General features: G+C 48.0%; 1 protein-coding gene across 1 annotated transcript in view; it reads right to left on the bottom strand.

Moving 5' to 3' along the window:
- LOC102396100 (nebulin related anchoring protein) overlaps positions 1-23,381 on the bottom strand; it is a gene marked incomplete in the record, with an annotated part of 59,214 nt that overhangs the window by 7,359 nt on the left and 28,474 nt on the right. The window contains 13 exon segments of the mRNA XM_045164126.1: positions 335-439; positions 1,688-1,786; positions 2,579-2,683; positions 9,555-9,866; positions 10,734-10,841; positions 11,188-11,292; positions 13,489-13,587; positions 14,836-14,940; positions 16,884-17,081; positions 18,758-18,871; positions 19,420-19,527; positions 20,634-20,738; positions 22,920-23,018. Coding sequence (XP_045020061.1) covers positions 335-439; positions 1,688-1,786; positions 2,579-2,683; positions 9,555-9,866; positions 10,734-10,841; positions 11,188-11,292; positions 13,489-13,587; positions 14,836-14,940; positions 16,884-17,081; positions 18,758-18,871; positions 19,420-19,527; positions 20,634-20,738; positions 22,920-23,018 — 1,662 coding nt within the window.

Raw genomic sequence — 23,381 nt, forward strand, 5'->3', positions numbered from 1 at the left:
CCCGCGGGGCCAGGGCACTGCTCCTCTGACTGGAGCCCAGCACCTGACTGAGGTCTTTGGAGTCATGCCCAGCACTGAGATGCTAGAGCTGGCAGAACCACAGGAGTCGGCTAGCACAGCTCCATCCCCATTTTGCAGCTGGGGAGACTGAGGGCCAGTGAGAAAAGTGGCTCAAAGTTATACATGCCATTTATCCTACTCTCAGTCTAGGGTGCTTTCTGTTCCCAGCTCCCTTCCTAGGAATTCTTTCTAAAAAAAAAAAAAAAAATCCCATTTGGGCACAGATCATATTACAGAAACGGGCACACACCACATGAACGGTCGGTTCACTTACGTCGCTCAGATGCAGGGCGTTGAGGCGGGCTCTGGTGAAATCGGGGTGGTCGGGCACCAGGGTGTACCTGTGTCGGGATTCCGCATCCCCCGACCTGTACAGGCGCTGCAGGGAAGAAGGCTCACGGTAAATGGGAGACCGCACTTGCTGCAGTCAAAGGTGAAGAGGGGCTGATGCCCTTTCCTGCCCCTCCCACCCCAGGGTGCAGAAGCTATCCTGCACTTGGAGAGCATCCCTCCAGACGCCACCCAGGAAGGGAGGTGCCTGAGTGGCCAGGGTCAGGTGGTGAGGTGCTGGTTTTAAGTATTTTAAAATATTCATCAAGTTTTGCTCCAAAAGGGTCACAAACCATCATCCTGTGTTGCTGTACCTGTGTTTCACAAACAGTAAAAGATGGGTGGATATTTCAGAGGATCTTTGCAATCAGGCATTTGCTCAAGCTTTTTACTAATAACAAGACGCCTCAATGCCTTTGTTACTAAACATTAATAAAAATAATAAAAAGACATAGCAGCTAAAAAACCTTAAGCACCTTAATATCTCTTAAGAAATTTAAAGTTTTCATAGTCTACCCTGTGTCCCAAGAAGACACAATTTTAGAACTCAAGCTTTCTCTTAATGGCTATTTTTAGGGCAGTGATCTAAGAACTGCAAATAATTTTAGGAGGTGGTTGAGTCTCATCCAGGTTTACAGAGGAAATATAATATTTAACATTCCAACCCTTTCCCAAATTCAGTTTGTGTTTTGCGAACATGAACTGGTCAGTACCGCACTTGGACTCTGTGAGCAGGGGGCAGCTTTGTCAGTGTGCAAAAATCCAATCCCTGGAGGATTTCAGAGAAGAAAATACGTAATTTCCTATTCTTCAAAAGTAATACACGAGAGAGGAAATGGGGCTAAATTATACAGTAGAAAGAAGTTCTTTATAGAGCTGCTTTTTTTTTTCCTAATTGGCTTATGTTAAGATTTAATTCCATTATCATCTATGGACAATTAAGATATATATGACCTAGTGTTTGGTAAGGGTCCATCAACAATACTTAGTATTACTATTGTGATGATTATGAGTCAAACTAGGGACATTTACTGAGGACTTACTATATTCTAAATACTTGCTAAAAACTTCATGAAGGTTTATTTACTTCATCCTCATTTAATTCACTGCATCTTATGAAATGGTTGCTATCATTATCTTTCTTTCAAATAAGGGAACCATGGCTAGAAGACATTAGAAAACTGACCCAAGATCACCCAGGTAAGGGACAGAAGGTTTGCACTTACATCTTAAGCACTGACCACTGTGCAGCCCTACCCCCTATTAAGCCTGGGATGAGTTTGCAGAAAACACCCACCTCATTGCAATGCATGTAGCTGTTCTTGGCATGAACTAGGTCCGGGGAGTCAACCACTGTGGTAAACTTGATGGTGTCTGGTTTTTTACGGTATTTGGTCTGTAAGAGAAAGACCAAGACTCTCAAGAAACAATCAAACACCATGCATTTTTCCGGGTGCCGCTTCACCCTACCTACTCAGTACCAGATGTACCAATGACATGCTTGGGAAAGAAATCTCTCTTCTTTGTGGCCACCTCACCAGCATACAGAAGAGATTCAAGCTGCCTCTGTGATAAGGACCATTTTACAGGTATTTACATTGTTGAAAAGAGAGGCTGCAAAATGCCAAAGCTCATCACAAGAAAAGGAATTCAGTAGATGGAAGGATTCAGCCTTAGGTCGGCCCTGCCCAGACCCTATTCAAGTAGATTCTGTTATTAAGGAAGTAAAGAAGGCAGTGCCATGCTCGCAAGGAGTTCCCAGGGCAAGAAACTCTGGGTCATCAACATGCGGGGGGAGTTCAGTTAATGTAACCATCTCTGGGCAACTTTTAACACCCTCTGAAGTCAGGTAACCCTAGGACATTGAACTGAGTAAACTCAGGAGACGAGTGGCAAACCCTCTCCTTATCTCCACGAAAATAATGGGTCAGGTTAGATTATAATTGTACATAAAAACATTTGTTGGTCATCCGGTAATGATTGGAACAAGCCTTTAACTCCCCAGCAAGTGAATTCACTGGGAGCCAAATCTTGTTCTGTCTTGGGATTTGGTTGCAAATAGCCCCAGAAAGAAATCGGGAGTCCGGTGCCATGCGCCCTCCCAGGCTCTCCAGTCCACCTGCAAGTCCCCTCGTCAGGAGGAGATAAACACCGGGCTGCGTTTGTGGTAGAGTCAGGTTAATGATACCTCACTGATGAGCTCTCCAGCTTTCTTTGCACTTTCTATCTGTGGGGAGCTCAGCGCCAGCCATCCTGTCCCCTTCATGCCCATCAGATCCGACTTGTAGCGCAGCTGTGGGAAGAAAAAAACGCTGGCTTTTATCAGGAAAGGGTTGCAAACCATTGTGGCATCCATAAAAATGCTTCATCACAACATTTCAATATCTTCATTTGGGTGAGTTCTGCATGTCACCAAGGCAAACTATTTGAGTTTGTGCATTCTGCCCAGAATTAAGTAACGGATCACGTGTAAGATACAAGCAGGTCCCACATGTAAACTGGCTGGATTCCAAGCAGAAGGTTGTGACCTACGGGAATGATCCCTTAAGAAAGATCTGAGATAGACACCCCAGCCCACATGTCAGCCTTGATTATTTGGTTTCATTCTGGCAGTGAGGCGATTGACCGCCTGCCTAAACAGAAACGTTTTACACACTTTCAGCGGATCAAAGGGCTTTGAGCTCTGGATCAAACCTGCTGTGACTCAGGGCAAATCACTGTCCCAAAATGTGACTCAGTTTCTCTCTGTGATACCTGAAGGTCATGACAATCCTCTGTTCTCATGAAAACACCTGAGAGTCCTGACGGGTAAAAGATACTCTGTGTGTTAGATTTGTTTTTTTCTTTGCGGTGGTGGGGAAGGGGCAGTTCTTTGCAGGACTCTCAAAACGGCAACAAACCTGGCTACAACTGGGGAATGGTGTGTAAACCGCCTTAATATTTCCATGCCTCAGTTTACCCCTCCTCCTCTGGTTACTCAGGATTTGCCTACATTGCACAACAGGCTTAAACTTTATCCATTTTCCTCCTCTTAAGGACTCGGAAGATCAGAACTACAGCATCAATTCCAGGAAGAAAATAATAAGTGGGGTTTTAAGACAATGGGCCTGATTAGGAATCTCCTGAAATGTTTAATCTTATTCCCATTCCTTGATCTGCCCACCATTACCTACATCGAGACAGTGTCTGAAAAAGCTTTTCTTCCTCTCCATATGGAAATTAGGCATTTTTAAAGGAAGAAAAAGGACTCTCTAAGGAAATGTGAAATTTGGAACTAAACGAAGTTGCTGGCATTTCTCTAATTTAGATACAAGCTCTGCGGTAACGCAAAATACCCGCTCCTGAAATCAGCCTTTCGGCCTTTTCAGCTTTCTTTCATTTCAGGAATCACAGTGCTCCTCACAGCCGGCCTCAAAGAGGGGCCGTTTCTGATCTACTGTCTGCTGGTTAAGGCCCCTGTGCAAATTCCACTCTGCTTTCCCACTGGTGAAGGGGGACATCACTCGGGTTTGGGAGCACGTTTCAAAACCCCATGTCAGTGAAATTGCTTTTTATACCGCGATCTTTCAGTCTACACCAGCAAAGCTTTTGCCTTCCACTCTGATAAAGAACAGAGAAAATTGGATAAATTTCTAAGTTAGAGAGAATAATCCTACAGGGCCTCTTCACAGCCAGGCCTTGCTCCTTTCATAAGTGAGATGAAGTGGGGGCGCATGCTTTCAACTTGCCTTTTGTTGAGCTGAACAGTGCGAGCGCAGGTGAGTCAGAAGGCAAGACGCAGGTTCCCCAAAGATCTGACTGCGCCTCCGACTCGCTTATAAATGGATTGTCTATTGATATTTCTGCTCCCAGCCCCGCTTTGACTATTCACGCAGACCCTAAAAACAACACGCCTGCCCGAGACCTCACCATAAAAGAGGGGAGGAGGAGCAAGGAGGGTAGTCAAGGAGAATCGGCCCAAAGATGGTTTCCAAGAAGGATTCTAAGATAATAAGAGATCTTCTCAGGCTGCCCAGCTGTACCTCACTTCCCCAAGTGGCAGGCTCACCACTTGCCCTTGTACATATGAAGGCCTGGATGCCTTCAGAGTCACACGTGAGATTCCTGGTGCCCCCCATTCTGGAGATGCACAGGCTGTAGCTTTCAAGCCTTGAGCTCTAACAGGAATTACATAACCAGGAGGTGCACCCTGGAGGTGGCCAGGGGAAGGGGTATATTTGTCATATTAATAATAAGAATCACTATAACAACTATCTTGCAAAGGGTGTGGTTTGCTTCAGACTCATTTGGGACTTCCCTGGTGGCTCAGACGGTAAAACGTCTGCCTGCAATGCGGGAGACCTGGGTTTGATCCCTGGGTCGGGAAGATCCCCTGGAAAAGGGAATGGCAACCCACTCCAGTACTCTTGCCCGGAAAATCCCATGGACGGAGGAGCCTGGTAGGCTACAGTCCATGGGTCAGACACGACTGAGCAACTTCGCTTTCACTTTCATTACTTCATTCAGTCCTTGTGCCATTCTCAAAGGACAAGCTCTCATTCCCAACTATAGAACAATCTGGGGGGTTAAATGCTCAGATTCTCAGACGAGTCACCAGCTGCTGTCCTCTGGGACCCTGTGCAGGTGGTTCTTAAAAGAGAACCCTCAAGAGCCAGAGCGCCTGGGTTCCTAATCTAGCCACCAAGGGGAGCCAGAGAGCGCTAACCCCAGAGTCAGGAGCCCAGAGCTGGGCTTTGCCTCTTAACTAGCCATATGGTCTTGAGCAAGTCATTTCCCTGGCAGCTTATGACCCTGAGCAAGTTCCTGAAGATTTATAGGTGCGTTAGTTACCACATCTGTAAAAATGGAAGTACTTACAGTATCTACCTAGATACTACATGAGATCGTTAGTGCAAAATATTTAAATAAATGCCTAGCCCGGGATAAGCATTCCGTACTTCTTAGGTATTGTTACTGTCATTGCTGTTATTTCTAATGGGGAAACGGAAGCCGGGGAAGCTTAAGGAGTCTCCTGAGGCCGTGCAGCCATAAAGGTTGGGGCCAAGACTGTCCCCTTGACGGTCCCTTCACGTGCTTTGCAGGATGCCTGCAGCCCTTATGAGAGATCACGGAGAGGAGCGTGGAGTGGCAGATTTGGAAAGGACCAAGAAACGCTGGGCTGGAAGAAGCACAAGCTGGAATCAAGACTGCCGGGAGAAATATCAATAACCTCAGATATGCTGATGACACCACCCTTATGGCAGAAAGTGAAGAGGAACTAAAAAGCCTCTTGATGAAAGTGAAAGAGGAGAGTGAAAAGGTTGGCTTAAAGCTCAACATTCAGAAAACTAAGATCATGGCATCTGGTCCCATCACTTCATGGGAAATAGATGGGGAAACAGTGTCAGACTTTATTTTTGGGGGCTCCAAAATCACGGAAGATGGTGATTGCAGCCATGAAATTAAAAGACGCTTACTCCTTGGAAGGAGGGTTATGACCAACCTAGATAGCATATTGAAAAGCAGAGACATTACTTTGCCAAAAAAGGTCTGTCTAGTCAAGGCTATGGTTTTTCCAGTGGTCATGAATGGATGTGAGAGTTGGACTGTGAAGAAAGCTGAGTGCCGAAGAATTGATGCTTTTGAACTGTGGTGTTGGAGAAGACTCTTGAGAGTCCCTTGGACTGCAAGGAGATCCAACCAGTCCATTCTAAAGGAGATTAGTCCTGGGTGTTCTTTGGAAGGAATGATGCTGAAGCTGAAACTCCAGTACTTTGGCCACCTCATGCGAAGAGTTGACTCATTGGAAAAGACTGATGCTGAGAGGGATTGGGGGCAGGAGGAGAAGGGGACAACAGAGGATGAGATGGTTGGATGGCATCACTGACTCGATGGACTTGAGTTTGAGTGAACTCCGGGAGATGGTGATGGACAGGGAGGCCTGGCGTGTTGCAATTCACGGGGTCGCAAAGAGTCGGACACGACTGAGCGACTGAACTGACTGACTGAGGAGGTGACTGAAGCAGCACCCCCTGGTGATGGAGCACAGCCTGGGCGGAGCACGTGTCTTGCCCTGAGGTAAGCACGACTTTCACAAGACTTCAGAGTCACAGCCTTGAGGACCCTCCCGCCAAGGGTGAGCACCGAGACCCACAGCTTGCTTTCCGGCCTGGATGGGAGAGGTCGGGAGAACGACTGATGGCTATGGGAGCTGCTGTTCCTGCCCTGAACTCTGCTGAACTGCATGAGCTCATAACGAGCCTTTGTTTCCTTTTCGCTGGAACATAACCACATGGAATTGGATTTTCAGTGACGACTGCAAGAGAAGAAGCCTCCAGACCAGATGGACATTCTGGGGGTCTGCTGTTCACAGGATCTTGGGGCCCAAGACCACCCAGTTTAACAAACCTGAAGTTTCAAAACAACGCATGAAGCCCAACATGGTCATTCTTAAATCAGGCAATAAATTCTCAGCACAAAACATATCACATTTGGTAAAGTGTAAGTCTATGACTGCCAACAAGTGTTTCTTGGGAAGGACTCTCTTTTTTTTCTTGTTGTTCTTATTTGTGTGTGTGTGTTAAAATATCCTTTCTTTTCAGAAGTATCAGTGATATAAATGGTAGCTTGAGGTAAGAGTTGGTTTTTGGTCTTTTTCCTTACTTAGTAATAGTCTGATACTATGATGATGTTAGCATTTAAAAAAACATTTATCTATGAATCCTGAAATCTGAGATCACCAATAAACCAAACATCTTTGCTCTTCTAGAAACATGACGGCCTAGAAAGCCAAGTGGCTGTTGAAGGATGAAGCTGGGCTTCTAGCCGGGCCCCCAATCTCCCCACAGTGGCCTGTCCTGTCCCCGGATGAGGCCACCAACAGAAAGGTCCTGGGCTGCATTCTGAGTCAAACTAAGAGCCTCTTCTTAGGGACCTCAGGGTGGCCTGCTAGTAAGTAGAAGGCTTTCTAAGTGGGTCCTGGGCTGTGCTTCAGCAAACGCATGCCCTGCTCCACGCTCCCCTGGCTGGTGCCCACTCAGTATTACAGTCCCAGCAAATCTTGATTCATAATTAGACGATCGTGGCATTCATTAAATCATTGCATCATTGTTGTCATAATTAATCATCAACTGGGTATTTTCAACACTCTGCCTGTGCCACATAACTAAACTCGGAGCAGTTACTGCCCTGAAGGCCTCCAGAATCAGGAGGCTTGGTGGAAAACAATCCTAACAGCTCACAGCCTCTGGCATGTTCCTATGGACCATGCCCTGTGTGTGCTCGGCAGTGCATCATATAGACAGTCCTCGACTAAGAACAGAGTTCTCAGTACAGTTTTATCCCCCAGGTGCATTGGGCAATATATGGAGACGTTTCTGACTGTCACATCGAGGGGCTGCTAATGGCATCTCGAGGGTAGAGGCCAGGGATGCTGCAATGCACAAGACTGGCCCACACAACAAAGCATCCAGCCCCAAGTGTCAAAGCTGCCCAAGTTTGGAAAGCCTGATATGGATGACAAGGGTTCATGTGACTACAGTCTCATGAGACCTGCTCTGAAACCGCACCTTCTTCCCGGGGGAGCTGTGGGGCTGGGGAGATGACACACATAAGCAAGCATGGCGCAGAGCCTGCCATGGGCACGCGGCCTGGAAGTGCTGACTGCGACCACGGTTCCATCACCACCCTGGCCCTTCTGAGGGAGCCGAGACTTGGAGTGGCCTGGAACTGACTTCAGAGGCACGGAGTCTGGAGACGTCCACTAAGGGCGGGACTTAATGCCCCCACGTGGGACTTCCCCTCTCTGGGCCTAAGCATTCACACCTGCATCATAGGAAGCATGACTCCCCTGCTTCAGGAGGGTGGCATGGTTGAGAGCGTGGGTTCTGGAGCCAGGCCTGCCTCAGCCCCTCCCACGTGACCTCATCTGTGCAACAGGAGGAGCAAGCAAGGCTCTCACCTCTAAGTGTTGGAGCGAGGGTGCCACACTGGTGAGCAGTCAGCTCTGGTGAACCGCAGCTCTGGGCACAACTCTCCACCTCGCCTCAGGGACATCCCCAGTGCACACAGTCGGCCCCTGGGTCTCTTTCTCCGACCCCCACCCCATCCCCTGGGGCATCCTCCTCACTCACGCACTCAGACACTCGCTTCAGTCCAGTCCCAGATATGCTGAGGCTGCTGCTGCCCAGGGTCTTTGCTCAAATGTCACCTCTGCAGCGAGAGTGACCCTGTCTTTGTCGTTGTTCAGTCGCGAAGTCGTGTCCGACTCTTTTCGATCCCATGGACTGCAGCACGCCAGTGCTGTCCTTGTCCCTGTCCCTGTATGTCACTATCCCCCAGAGTTTGCTCAAAATTCATATCTACTGAATCGGCAATGCCACTAACCATCTCATCCTCCTTGGAATGCAAGGAGATCAAGTCAGTCAATCCTAAAGGAAAACAACCCTGAATGTTCATCGGAAGGACTGATGCTGAAGGTGAAGCTCCAATACTTAGGCCACCTGATGGGAAGAGCTGACTCATTAGAAAAGACCCTGCTGCTGGGAAAGATTGAAGGCAGGAGGAGAAGGGGGTGACAGAGGATGAGAATGACCCTGTCCCTCATTTTTTTACGTTGCACACATATGCTTACCTGGCCATCCCTGCTGGCTCAGATGGTAAAGAATCTGCCTGCAACAGGGGAGACCCAGGTTTGATCCCTGGGTCAGGAAGATGCCCTGGAGAACGGCATGGCAACCCACTCCAGTATTCTTGCTTGGCGACTTCCCATGGACAGAGGAGCCTGGTGGGCCACAGTCCATGGGGTCGCAAAGAGTCAGACGTGACCGAGCTAACACTTTCACACTTTGACACACACCCCACTTTCCTGCTCTATCTCTATCTGACACACCACACAGCTGCATCTTCCCACAGACTGGAAGCTCCCTGACACCAGGAACTTTTGAGCTTTTTTGCTGACCGCTATATTCCCAGGGCCTTGAGGGATGCCTGTGGCATGGCAGGTGCTCAGTAAATATCTGTGGACTGAATAATCCCAACCTAGATGATACAGACCAAGCAAGTCATTGATGAGGGGCGGGGGCTGATGAAGGGATCTCAAAGGCTAAGGAAGAGGCAGAGATGTGCACCCAGGCCTGGTGGGAGGAAGAAGTCGGGGACTGATGTGTGATCCCCAGACCCCCTACCTCACTCTGCAGGGCATGAGCCTTCTTGGCCCAGGCCATCCTCAGGTCCTCGGGCAGCGCCGTGAACGCGTGGCACTGTGTCCTGTAGTCAAGGTCGCTGGCCAGGGCCTGGGCCTTCCGGGCGTGGACCAGAGGCACCATGTCCATGGGCAGGTGGCACTGCGCTCTGCTGCCCGCCGCCTGCCTCCTGTACTGAAGCTCGCTCTGCAGCTGGCCCACCCGCTGACAGTGCTGGAGCCGGGGGTCGTCACTCACGCTCTGGGCCCCGATCAGCCGTCCTCGCTCCTTCACAAAGTCATGTCTGTAGAGAAACTAGAAGGAGAACCAGGCGGTCAGGGGCCGGCGTTTGGCCCACTGATGTTCTGGCTGTGCCTCTTCCTCGCGGTCACTAAGAAAATCACCTGTTCTTACACAAGACGGGGATGATTATAAGAAATGGCACAGTGAGGCTGGCCGGAGAGCCTGCTTCCCCCGCCCCGGGGGAGGAACAATTAAAACAGTGCTCCCTTCCTCCCATCTAATTAAAACCAGAACCTTAGAACCAAAGCGAGGGCCCGCTCCCCATAAGAGTTCTATGGCCAAAAGGAATTTATCAAAAAGGGTGAATGAGAAACTTGTGCTTTATCCCCTCACACTTGGCAAAACATCAAACCCAAAAGACAGGATCCATTTATTTGAAGGCTACATTTTCTGCGATTTGTTTGTGGGAAAGAGAAAGTCACCTTCATGTCCCAAAGCTATGGACGCTATGAGTCGAGTGGCTGAAACACAGCTGCAAACCCTACCACCGATGCGGGAAGCTACAGAGAGTCAAGAGGGGACTGAGCTATGGCCACATTACAATTTCTACTGCAAATTCTCTTTCTAATTCTGGGTGGAGTTAGAAAACAGACAGTTCACACATTACAGGGGGATGGTTGCCTAGATGCTACAATTAAAAATAAATTGTAATCTCCTTTCTGCTGGAGATCTTTGCCTGCATTTAGCTTCTGATTACCAGGGCCTTTCTTTCCCTCTCTCCATCAAAGAATCTCATTCATAACTAATATATTCCGCGGATGACATCCTGTTTCACATGGCGAAAGATCTGCTTTAATTCAGGGAAATCAGCCGTAGACATTGTTTTACATGAAGTTAACAGAAATTAGGCAGAATGGAAGGTCATATCATTCAACTCACATCACTGGCTATGTCTCCAGAGACTCGAGCCGCCTGGAAGGGCAGAGCATCTATTGTCAGCTTGTAGCCTTGAGCATGGAGATTCCTCCAAGACTCCTTATATTTTGCCTACGGTAGGAACACATGTAGATCTTCTTAAGAAAACAAAAAAAAAAATTACACGACTCCATGAACAAAGGCTACCCGCTTCATTTGTTGTGTAGTGTCGCAGAACGGATTTCTGACAAGCAAAAGCTTTCAACTTGGCAAAGAAAATCTCATTAGCACCCTCCCGGAAGTGGGCTCTGACACATACATATCAACACATCTGGGAAAAGGTATATTTAACATGCATGTCCACCAGATACATGGTTGAAAGTTTCTGCGAATGCCAGCAGGGTCACTGTTATGTCCCATCACAGACAGATACTTGGCCTTGGAGATCGTCTCAACCTCAGCGATGGGAAAGGCTTACGTCACTCAGATTGGCCGCGTTTGTTTTCGCTCGGACAAACTCGGGCAGGCCCAGGGTCATTGTGTACTGGTGTCTTGCATCTTCCCCTGCTGCTTTATAGAGGCGCTGGGCAGAAAGGGGAAGAAAAAACAAGAAGGTAAATGCTGTGCATTTCTGCAGGACTGGAGGTCCCTCCTTTGCAACTGGGAAATAAATACGTTTGTAAAAGGCCATTCGCTATGTCATGGACACGCCCTCAGCTTGGGGAAGATATTTCTTTCAATAAAGGTAATCTTTCGTGGGATTTCCCTGGAGGGCCAGTGTTTTAGACTTCGCCTTCCAATGCAGAGGGTGTGGGTTCAGTCCTTGGTTGGGGAGCTAGGATCCCACGTGCCTCACGGCCAAAAAACCAAAAACATAAATTTTTTAAAAAAAGCAAGCAGTACTGTAAGAAATTCAATAAAGATTTAAAATAGTCCACATCAAAATTTTTTAAAAACTTGAAGGAAAGATAGTCCTTCATGAGTCAAACTGAGTGCTATGAAAGGAATGCGTAAAAAAATTGCAAGTTGCTGTGACGGGGTTCAGGACATGTTACCTCCAAACAGGGTACCTTAGCGTAATGCATATTTTAAGCAAAAGGAATCTGGAAGTAGCAGGAGATGGAAGCCCTCTCTCTGACCTTTCCCCTGAAGCAGGTCACATGCCTCCTGGGGGAGCTGCCCTCCCTCTGGTGGAGGGAGAAAGGGACATCTGATCTCTGAACCACGAGGAACCCGAGAGGCATCTGAACAAGCAGACCTCGCTCAGTGTCCCCCAATTTCCTAGCCTCAGCTCATCCCTTTTTGTTCTATGACACCTGCCCACGATCTTACACTCCTCATCAAACCTGGAATAAAAACGTGCAGGTTTAACGGTTCCTCCTGATCTCCATTTCCTTACGAAGACTCTTGCATCCCCTAAAGCTCATCCTAAATAAATGCGAATGCTTTTCCCTTGCTCATCTGTCTTTTGTTACAGAGCCCCAGCCAAGAACCCAAGGTGAGTCAAAGAAAAGGTATTTTTCCCTGCCCTCTACTTTGCTCAATAATTGGGGGGGGGGGGGGTGGGCAACACCTTTAGGAATACTGTTACGGTTCTTTCCATTGTGTATATATATATATATAATTTTTTTTTTTTTTTTTTTTTTTTGCTGAGAACACAGTATAAAGACAATGTTAATATCTGGGAAATTTAGGAGCCGTTCTGCTGGTTGGAAAGGAGGTTCCCAAACCCCATCTGCATCCTTCACTAAAGTCCCAGGATCCTCCCACGGGCAAACACACCAGTGCTCCCGTGCAGGGCCTCAGCCGGCATGAAAACACATGCTCTTGTAATTAGAAATGGCCTGCGGTTGCCGAGTTCTCTGAGGCCAGAGGCCACTGAAGGAGGCATTACTATCCCATAGCACCCCGATCACAAAGCAGGCAAGATAGGTTCGGTGGGAATCTTAAATTGATAACGTTGCTACACAGCCCTTTGGGTCTTCTTAACCCAATCTTGGGGTAGGTGTGGAAACTAATATATAAATGCCCAAATCTCAACTGACTTTCAAAAGCTAGGGTCAGAAGGGAGAATCTGAAAAACTCATTTCATTCTCTGCCAAGCTCACTTGCTATTTCAAACATGTCAGAGAACCACTCCGAAGAGGTAGAGCTGGAACGATGATTTGATGGAATTAAGAGTCTCTCCTCTGGGCCCCCTCTGCTCGAATATTACTACAGTGAGAATTGGGAAAGTGGTGAGCAAGAAGTTGGGAAGGCAGAGAACCAAGAAGGCTGGCAGACTTCACACTGTATAAATCACCATCCCTGGGCAACCACAAATCCTCCCCATCACATCGTCGGAATGATGATGGAAGAAGGGTTAGCCAATATCTTCCCAGCTAGGACAGAAAATGACAGACCAGCACTTCTCAAACTTTCGTGTGCAAAGCAAACCCATGAGGGTCTTAAATGACCTCGTGGATTCGATGGCTCTTGGGTGGGGCCTGAGGTTCAGCATTTCTAACAAGCTCCCGGGGATACTGATGCTGTCAGTCTGTAAATGCATCTGGGGTTGGGGTGGGGGGTGGCAAGACCACAGGCTTTCTACTGGGCCTTTTTTCCTTCTGGAAACGATTTAGATTTCATCTAATGATATTCCTTTCTTTCCATGCAAACATGCATGCTTTCCCCTGCTCCCCATCTCCCTCGTCCCACAAATATTCCTACTTTTTTTTTTTTTTTAAACAATCTAGCAGTTTTTTAAAAAGCCCATCCCGAAGTCATCCGAAGGTTTTACCTCGTTTGTAATCTGGTTGCTGAGTTTTGCATGAGTGAGGCTGGGTGTGTCTGTCACGGCTGTGTACTTGAGCGACTGGGGATGCTGACGATATTTACTCTGAAGTCACACACAGGAGGGAATAAGAGGACAAGGTGAGGTGCAAAACCAGAGGAAGAATCAGCTCTTTAAGCACGAGTAATAAACCCTAATTTTGTGAAGCTTGCCAGTCTGTGACCCAGAATCCAGTCCATCACCTGCTCTCGTGACCTCAGAACTCAGTGAGATGAACAAACAGAGAGGAGGAGGATAGACGTAATCAGATGCTTATTAACAAGAAAGGGAGAGCTAGTCCTTTGCCACGAATACAAACATGACTACTGAAATTCATGTTTTGCTCCCAAATTTCCTTTGCTCACTGAAGACCCTGGATTCCTCAGCTTTGGGGGTACACGGGAAACAATCGTTCAGCTTAAAATAACCCACATGCCTGCACACCACCCTAGGAAATGGGATTCAATAAATCGGCAGTAGCCTCAGGCCTCTGTAATTTTTTTTTAAGTTTCCAAAGGGGATTCTGATGCACCATGAAGTTTAGAAACCACTTGCTTTAGAGATTTCATTGGAAAAGCAAAGCACAGAGTTAAATCTCGACTCCCACAGTGAGGCCCATTCTGCTTGCTCAGAGCTTCTAATCAATCAACGCATAAGCCATTCTGAGGCACCCAGGCTGGACGCTGACCGCCTTTCACTTCCAATGCCTTCCATTATGCCAGTCTACTGGGAATGGAAGTCCCAGAGCCCTCACAGAGGCGGGCAAGATTCCTCAGGACTTCAAAAAGCTTAGAATTCTAGACTTCTATCTTTTTACCAAGAAATTATCACCAGGCTTACAGCAACAATTTCATACACAGCCAAGAAAGAAGCACAGTGCTTAGATGACTGTTGATCCTCTCAAAAACTAAATGAGACAGGTCTCAGTATTCCCATTTGACTGATTAAGATATTGAGGCTCAGAGAGGGCAGGTGACTGGCTTGAGGTCACAACAGCAAATGAATCACCATCTGTGTCCCAAAGCCTGCTCTCTTTTCACAAGCCACTCTTCAAAGGGATTCTGGGAAAGTACATCTTGCGAACCAGTGAATAATTCTTGTATGGTATTAATACAGGACCTGACCCGGAATCTGCAAAGTTGTCTTACGTGCCACCCTGTCTGAATGGAGAAGAGAGTAAGGGGAGAGGCCGGGTGAGTCACCACGGCTAACAGTGTAGCATCTAATTGGCTTTAATAAGACACACTGATAGTTGTTTAATCTCTACTGTGGAATATACTTGACACCCCCACCCCATCCTGGGCCCCCAGTTACCTCACTGATGAGTTCAGATGCTCTCTTTCTCCCTTCAATCTCTAACGTGCCTGGAATGACGCAGGCAACACCCCGCATAAAGTTCAGGTCCGATCGGTACAAATTCTACAAGGAATCAGAAAAACCAAACTTGTGGAACAAGGAAGGACCCACAACAGACAGCATCATAATTAGAACTCAAGGCCAAACCAGCCTCTCCAGACACATAATACTCAGCGAACGCACACAGACTTCTGAGTAAATGCTCATTAGGGAAACAAAAATGTAGGTCAGAAGAAAATAATTCTGCTGTCACTCGTCTCTGTAGCTGTTAGAGGGGTGCTCAGCGGATTTTCATTTTCATGTGGGCTATCAAAAAATAATCGCTGGAGCGGATTGTGGTTAGAAAGTCAGCTGTCTTGGGGCAAATGTGGAAATGATTTAATAGGTCTTCAAAACAAACCCCAGCAGCAGAGGGTGGCATGAATTAATCATGGGTTAAGAAAGAACTAATAAATGAATCCAGAATAATCTGACAAAGCCCTGAGTCTGTTGGGGTGGGGGCGGGGGTGTGTACCTGAAGGGTCTGGGCTGACAGTTTAAAGAGGGCCTCAAATTCACTCCCTTCAGCCACCAAGGCACCCCCTGAGCATGCCTCCTTCCAATTGCTAAGGCAATGAGAGGCAGGGACAGTCAGGGCTCTGCTCAAGTGACAAATGGGCCCCTTAGCTGAGCGTGGCGGCTTGCTAGTTCCTCCAGCTGCTCCTGGGTTCCTGACAGTTTATGTCACTCAGTAAACGCCGCACACGGGCAGAAAATTCCAACAGACGACAGCAACCCATATCTGAGCGCCACTCAGCTCTCAGGCTCTGCCAAACCAGAAAGCAGGGGTTTTTTTTGAGGGGGGCTGGGAGTGGTGGGGGAGAGCTTGTTTTATTTCCAACTCAGGCCCATTACTTGCAAATCTCCCAGCAATGGAAATGTAGCAAGCTGGGGGATAAGATGAGCACCAAAAAGGATGCTGCTGCCTGTTGGGAAGATACCTCCAGTAAGTGAGGAAATTCTTTAATACTTCCCAATGCTCCCAGGCCTGTCTGCTTAAGAAAGTGGGCAGCATGAGCTAGAAACGCACTTGGGGGGAGTGTGAAGGCCTCTGGAGATTCCTTGGGAGGGCCCAGGGATGGTTTCTGGGGCCCTGATTTCCCTGCCCTCTGTCTCACTGGCTCAATGGACATGAGTTTGAGCAAACTTCGGGAGATGGTGAAGACAGGGAAGCCTGGCGTGCTGCAGTCCATGGGGTCACAGAGTCGGACATGACTGAGCGACTGAACAACAACCGCCCGACACTCTCCTCTGCCTGAATTGGGTTAGTTCCAAAGGGGCTCTGAGCACCTCTCCTGGCAGACCTCAGGCCTCTTCAGAAGACGGGTGACCCAGGAACATATGAGGCTCCTAGAGGAAACCCCAGCCCAAACTGGACCAGAAACAACACCACTGACAAGTCCTGAACATGCTAAACCGTGAGCCTTGAATCTCAGCACCCCCTTTCTCATTTATAGTTCTGTGATCTCGCATGAACTATTTCACTTTTTTGAGATTCATTATAGTTTCTCTGTAAAATGGGGATAAAAACTATCGGGTTATTTTGAGTATTAAAAGAGACAGTGCTTGTAAACGCAACGCCTAGAATTCAGCAGAAATACTCAATAAATTGGAGAAGGAAATGGCAACCCACTCCAGTATCCTTGCCTGGAGAAGTCCATGGATAGAAGAGCCTGGCAGACTCCATAGGAGAAAGTTAAGTCCATGGGGTGGCAAAGTCGGACACAACTGAGCGACTAAACACACACTTAACACACTCAATAAATTGTTACCATTATTAATAGATTTATGTGACTGTGCTTATGAAGAGCAAGGCAGGAACAACGGAGGCAGTGCTTCAAAGAAACCCCAGATATAGGATTCTTCATCTCTGGAGCCCCCACCGAGCCAACAGGAGCTTGTGGGTCACTGCCTCACAGTCAAATTTAAGAGGAAAAGAGCTCGAAGAGAGAGGCAGGTCCCCTTACCTCACTCTGCAACTTGTGAGCTCTCTTGGCGCAGCTGAGCCTCAGGTCCTCAGCCAAGGACGTGTACTGGGGGAGCGGGTGTCTGTAGTCCTGGTCGCTGGCCAGGGTCTGAGCCTTCTTGGCATGCACCAGGGTTACCATGTCCAACGGCAGATGGAACTGCGCCTTTGAGTTTTCAAAGTCTTTCTTGTAATTCACCTAGATGGGCAGACAGATCGACAGTTATTTCAAAGCCGCCGTTTGCATCAGGGCCATGAGGGAGAGCAATGTGCTGGGACTGTCCCAGGTGAGCCCCGAGGGGTGTTCTTAGAAGGGCCGGTCCTCCGTTTTTATGGGGACTGGCTTAATAAGCAGGACTCATCTCTAGGTCCTGCCACTCGCTACTCTCAGCTCTTGGGGGTCATTGATTGGGATGACCCAGGCTCAGGGTTCCCCGACTTGGGGAAAATACAGAAGTTCAAGGGGCAGATAAAATGTCAGTGGTTCCCTAGTTCAAGTCGAGATTGTCTCTCTTTTGAAAAGCAAGAAGAGGCATGGCTGAGCTGCCTCCTGCTCCCCAGCAATTCTTATCACCCTCTCAAGTTCAGACTGAGACACCAGGGTTTCTCCTCGTATGCTAGCCGATGGAGAGCATCTTCAAGCATTAAACAATGACATCCTAGTAAATCTGGGAACTGGGAGCAGTGGTCGGATGCTTGAAAAGCCAGTTCTGAGGGATGAGTTCCCAAGAGCCCAACATGCATCCTGCAGCAGGAAGGGGGAGGCCTATTTGTAGACCTCAAGCTCCACCCCAGTGCTCAGAGGAGCTGTTTGAAGATCCTCAAAGCTCATTCTGGGCTTTCTGGGGAGTCAGATGCATAATCTCCATCTCTTCTTCCTCCAGCCTTCCCACTGCCCTCCAAGCTCCACCCACTCCTCCCTAACCACCCACCCCCACTTCTGCTCATCCTCCCCCAACCCCTAGAATAAAGCCACGGACAATTCAGGTCCAATCCCACCTCGGTATGGAAAGTGGAAAGAAATGTTAGAAACAGGGAGACTGAGGCAGAGAACATGTGAAGCTGTGGAGAGAGCATGCGATGGAGAGCTGGCTCCATGTGCAGCTCTGCCCCTTTCCAGCCGACCTTGAGCAAGGGACTGAGACACTCAGGGTCTAGGTTTCTTTATCAGTAACCAGGATGAACAAACGATGTTCCTAGAAATAGGTTGATGGTTAAATGAGACACTGCGTGTTATAGTGTTTAGTCCTCTACTACATGTCGGACAGTATTAGATTTCATCCCAGCCATTCGCCAACTCACATATGTGCAAGGGGATACCATACACGCGTGTGCCAGCACCCAGAGGATCAAAGTCAAGGGTTGCAAACTCAGATGCCACCAGGAGCCAGTCAGGTAGCATAACTGAGTGAAGGAGGAAGTGGGTGAGCAGGGCTTGGCTGCATGACCGGGAGGGCACAGATCCCTTCTAAACGGGGCTCTCAGTAATCAACTTCAACGGTAGCCTTGAGGAATCCAGGCCTGGCTTCTTCACAGAACTTTAAAACTTTCATGCCAAGTTTCCCACTTTGAAAAGTCTGCAATTAATCTTCTCTGCAGACCCAACAAAATACCTCTGCAGTCCAAAATCCAACCCACAGGCCTCCGTTTGTGGCTGCTGGTCAAACTCATAGAATGAGAGAATCAAAGAACGCTCAATCTCTCACTTGACCGAGAAAGAAGCTGAAGCCCAGAGGGGCCAAGGGTCCTGACCATGCCACCCAGCTAGCCGGGACGGAGCCAGAATCCACAACCAGAAGGACGAAGGACATCTGTGGGCTGTGCGTCATCTTTAGGTTTGGGGGTCCAGGCTCCACTGAGTTCTCTCCCACTTACTTGGCTCTGCAGAGAGCTCGCGTACACTGAATGCGCAAGGCTGATATCATCTTCCAAGCTCCGGGAGCCGAGCATCTGCCCTTTCATTTTCTCAAATGCCTCTTTGTATTTGTACTAAAGGGAAAGAGAGCGGGAGAGAGTAACAGCTCAGGGACAAGGGACACGGAATGGAAGAGGTGGGTATTGGGCAAAAAAATGTTTTGTTCTTTTGACAGTAACTGGGTGAGTTAAAAGAAAAGGCGCGGGAGTCGTCAAAAGGCCCGTTCTTTCATATGCAAGCCTCCCAATGACTAAAGGGCTGGGATATGAAATGGCAGGACATGAGAGCGCTTGGGCGGCCCAGGCTGGGAGGAAGGTGGGTGCATTGTTACAGTCTCTTCACATGGACTGGCTTTAGGAAAGCGCTTGGCGGAGGGTGCGTTTCATCTGCCCGGGGTCCATATTTACAGTCCAGCATCAGCTTTGTACCCCGGCTAGGGGATTTTTTTTGTTGTTGTAAGGCATGTTCTTTCTCACTGGTCGTTATCTGATTGCCCTGACACAGTCAGTTGGGGATAGGAAAGGGTATTAGCCACAGGCAAAAGAAGGCAGGGGTTAGGGGCAAAAGGAATACAAATGGGGGAGTATTAAACGTTGTCACAGGACTGTGGGTGGAAGCTCACATCACTTATGATTTCGCCAGAAGCCTTTGCTGCCTGGAATGGAATGGCATCCAGTCTCAGCTTATAGCCACCGTCTCGAAGTTTGCTCCAGGATTCCTTATAACGTGTCTGTTGAGAAGATGGGCACCAATAAAGACCTTTCCTAAATTCCCACGATCAAAATGAGAATCTGGTTTCTTGTGGAGTGCTGCCCTCAATTAGGAGAAGGCAATGGCACCCCACTCCAGTACTCTTGCCTGGAAAATCCCATGGACGGAGGAGCCTGGTGGGCTACAGTCCATGGGGTCGCTAAGAGTCGGACACTGAATGACTTAGCAGCAGCAGCAGCAGCCCCCAAATAAGAGATCACTGTGGTCCAGAAAAAATCAACCGAGAGCTGGAACCTGTCTCGTGTCCAGCCTTGGAGGGGGTGCCGTGGGGCTAGGGGTGGGGTTTAAAAGGCAAGAGCTCTGGAGTCAGAACCAGATTGTTCTGAACAGCAAGCTGATTGGAAGGAGGCATGAGGCTGTAGGCGCACAGCTCCTGACGGAGAATCAAGGGGATTCGACTGTCTCCACTGAAGAAGAGGCAAGGGGTTGCTGACAGGGATGAGGGAAGGAAAGAGCTCAGTCTCCCAAGTCTCTCTTTGGCTGGATGTCTTCACCTATATTCTGAGGCTATAGAATATAGCTTCTGTATAGAAAATACGGCTTCACCTATATTCCAGCCCCTCAGTATAAATGCCCTTTGTACAAAGGAAGTTTTCCCAGTCTCATCCTTATCAATGTGCTTGGCTCTTCTGCACGACCAGCCACAGTGTGTAGGGTCCAGTGGAAAGGAAAACATGGGGCCCCTTGTTTAGGAAACTTGCATATTTCAGTGACAGCAGAGCATTAAACCGAGAGCGGGAGCTCAGGATGCTTCCAAGCACAGATGTAGTGCCACTGTGCAGGTCTGGGATCTCCCGCAATTAAAACCAACGGCCCCCTCCATCAGGGCTTCCCTGGTGGTTCACATGGTAAAGAATCTGCCTGTAATGCAGGAGACTCAAGTTCGATCCCTGGGTTGGAGTGATCTCTTGGAGAAGGGAATGGTTACCCACTCCAGTATTCTTGCCTGGAGAATCCCATGCACAGAGAAGCCTCATGCGTTACAGTCCATGGGGTCGCAAAGAGTCGGACACAACTGAAAGACAAACACTTTCCCTTTCCCCTCCTGATATTCCCCAGCCTCACCTCGCTGATATTCATGGCATTCAGCTTGGCCAGCAGGACTTCAGGGAGGTCAGTGGTCTGCGTGTAGTGATGCTTTAGGTTTTCTCCTTGCTCTCGGTACAACCTCTGTGGATGCAGAGAGATTTTGCATTAAACCCAGAAGCCTCCCCCATGCAACCATCAGCCAGGTTACCCTCCAGGAGACAAAGGCGCTGCCGCTGTTCCCTCCCTGTGGAGACAGGATCTTGGGTGTCCTGCCTCCTCCTGGACGGCACAGTGATCCTCACCTGTGTGGATGACATGCACGTCACTCCCTCCCAAGTTCTTCCCAAGCCCAGAACATGACAGGCTGAAACTTGCCCTCTCAGTGAACACTCCCCTTGGAGCACACTGCTGAGATGGGTGTCAAATGAGAGAACGAGATCTGGTTAATCTCTAGTAATTTCGTTATTAACTATGAGCTAGGTTTTGAACTGTGGTGTTGGAGATGACTCTTGAGAGTCCCTTGGACTGCAAGGAGATCCAACCAGTCCATTCTGAAGATCAGCCCTGGGATTTCTTTGGAAGGAATGATGCTAAAGCTGAAACTCCAGTACTTTGGCCACCTCATGTGAAGAGTTGACTCATTGTTAAAGACTCTGGGAGGGACTGGGGGCAGGAGGAGAAGGGGACGACAGAGGATGAGATGGCTGGATGGCATCACTGACTCAATGGACGTGAGTCTGAGTGAACTCCGGGAGTTGGTGATGGACAGGGCGGCCTGGGGTGCTGCGATTCATGTGGTCGCAAAGAGTTGGACACGACTGAGCGACTGAACTGAACTGAACTGAGGAGAGGACATGCGACTGAGGATGAGATGGTTGGATGGCATTACAGACTCAATGGACATGAATTTGAGCAAACTCCAGAAGATAGGGCAAGATGGGGAAGCCTGGAGTGCGGCAGTCCATGGGGTGGCTAAGAGCTGACATGACTGAGCGGCTGAACAATAACAACAAGGAGAGGACCTCAAAATACAGCAGGCACAAGAGAGAATGGTTCTTCCACAGCTGAGATTTTCCCTGGACCTACCTCCATCCTCCCCCCATCCCTGCCACCTCAAGGATTCTTATGCTAATTAATAAACCTCTTCCCAGTGGGTTGGGTGGGTCTGGGGCTCTGTCCATCCAGATCTCTGATCTGGGCTTATGATAATTCTAGCAGTTAGCAGTGACACAAGGAGTTGGCATCCACCACCGGAGAAAGTTTCTAAACCAGGCTTTTCCATCCCAAATCTTATTAGACGTGTCCAAGTTTCTGCGTATCACAGCAGTGCCCCCTAGAGTTGGTTAGGATAAGGAAAATGCAGGTATCTTTTTTCTCTTCCTACACAAGTTCTTGTTTGACCATCTATGTTTCTCAGAATTAAATTTGCTTCTGACAGGCTGATTGTCAAGAAATAATAAATTTTTAAACCCATAAGTCTGTAAACCATCCCATAACATATTCAGATAGGCACTCGAGCCATCTCAGAATGTCTTTCGAATACAGCACAACAGGAGTAATTTCTTCAATTGGGAAGCAAGGGAGACATTTGGCAACTCCTCCCTACCAAGGTTTGTCAATTTCCCTCGTGGCAAAGGTCTGAAGATATTTTAAAGGCCTGTCTGTCCTGCGCAATGACCCAGGGGGCCCTCTCAGGAGAATCAGCCAAACAGGGCTAATCCTGCCTTAACGTGAATTTTTAGAGGACCTCGTCATTCTTCCCAGTCTCCAAGGAACTCTGCGCTGAGAGGGCAAAAGGCCAGATTTTGGTTTCACTTTATAAAGGGAAGATGGGAAATGGCTTGAAAGTTAGTTTAATGTACATAAATCAGATCCAAATCACTTTCAAAGTCTTTAGGGGAATTCAGAAAGCCAGAATTCCTGCCCTGGGTCCCAAGAAACCCTAAGCATTCCAATTCCTAAGTATTCCAATCATCAAGAATTTTGCCCCTAAGTCCCATTTCTGAAAACAGTGTTTCAAAACAAAAGGAAGGGGAAAAGGCCTTAACCACAGACAAATCCTGGAGACATGCAAATGGGAAGGAATAAAAGCTGGAGGCATTGGGGTGGTGGAGCCCCACTTGGCAGCTAAGAGCAGCGGTAACACCCCATTTGCATCCTGATGAAGAAGCACCCCTGCTAAGGTGAGTCTCAGCAAAGGATAAGAAGCTCCTTCATCCTTAGAATAACAGAAGGAGCAAGCCAAGAACCCCTCAGCTTCAATCGCAGGGTTGAAAGAAGAGCCCACTCTTAGAGTCATAATGTATATACATTATCACTTACATCCACTGCTTGGGTATAACTAATTCTGGCCTGGACCATCTCCGGAGTGTCTTTAATACTGGTAAACTTCAAAGCATCTGGATGCTGCCGGTACTTCTTCTGTTGAGCAGAAAAAGATCAAAGCTGTGAATTTTGTGCTGCTCTTTCATGCCATTTGAAAGAGAAAATCATAGGTTGCTTGAGATTAGAGTGAATTTGTGAACATAATTATTATTCGGCTTCCTCCATCTTTATATCCTAGGTGCCTTCAGGTTAATATTTGTTTCAATTTAAGAATAACCTCATGTCAATTAACATTAAAGTATTTCTACCTGGTGCAAAGAAAACATCTCAAAATTAGATTATATGGGTAAAATACTGTAGGACACACACTTAGGAAAGGATTCTTTATGTAGCCTTCAGATACTATCTTGCAGTTGTTTACATACCTTAGTTTGGGTCTCCCAAGCAGGAAAGAACATT

This window comes from Bubalus bubalis, chromosome 23, assembly GCF_019923935.1.
Source record: "Bubalus bubalis isolate 160015118507 breed Murrah chromosome 23, NDDB_SH_1, whole genome shotgun sequence".
In the NCBI taxonomy this organism is placed as follows: Eukaryota; Metazoa; Chordata; class Mammalia; order Artiodactyla; family Bovidae; genus Bubalus; species Bubalus bubalis.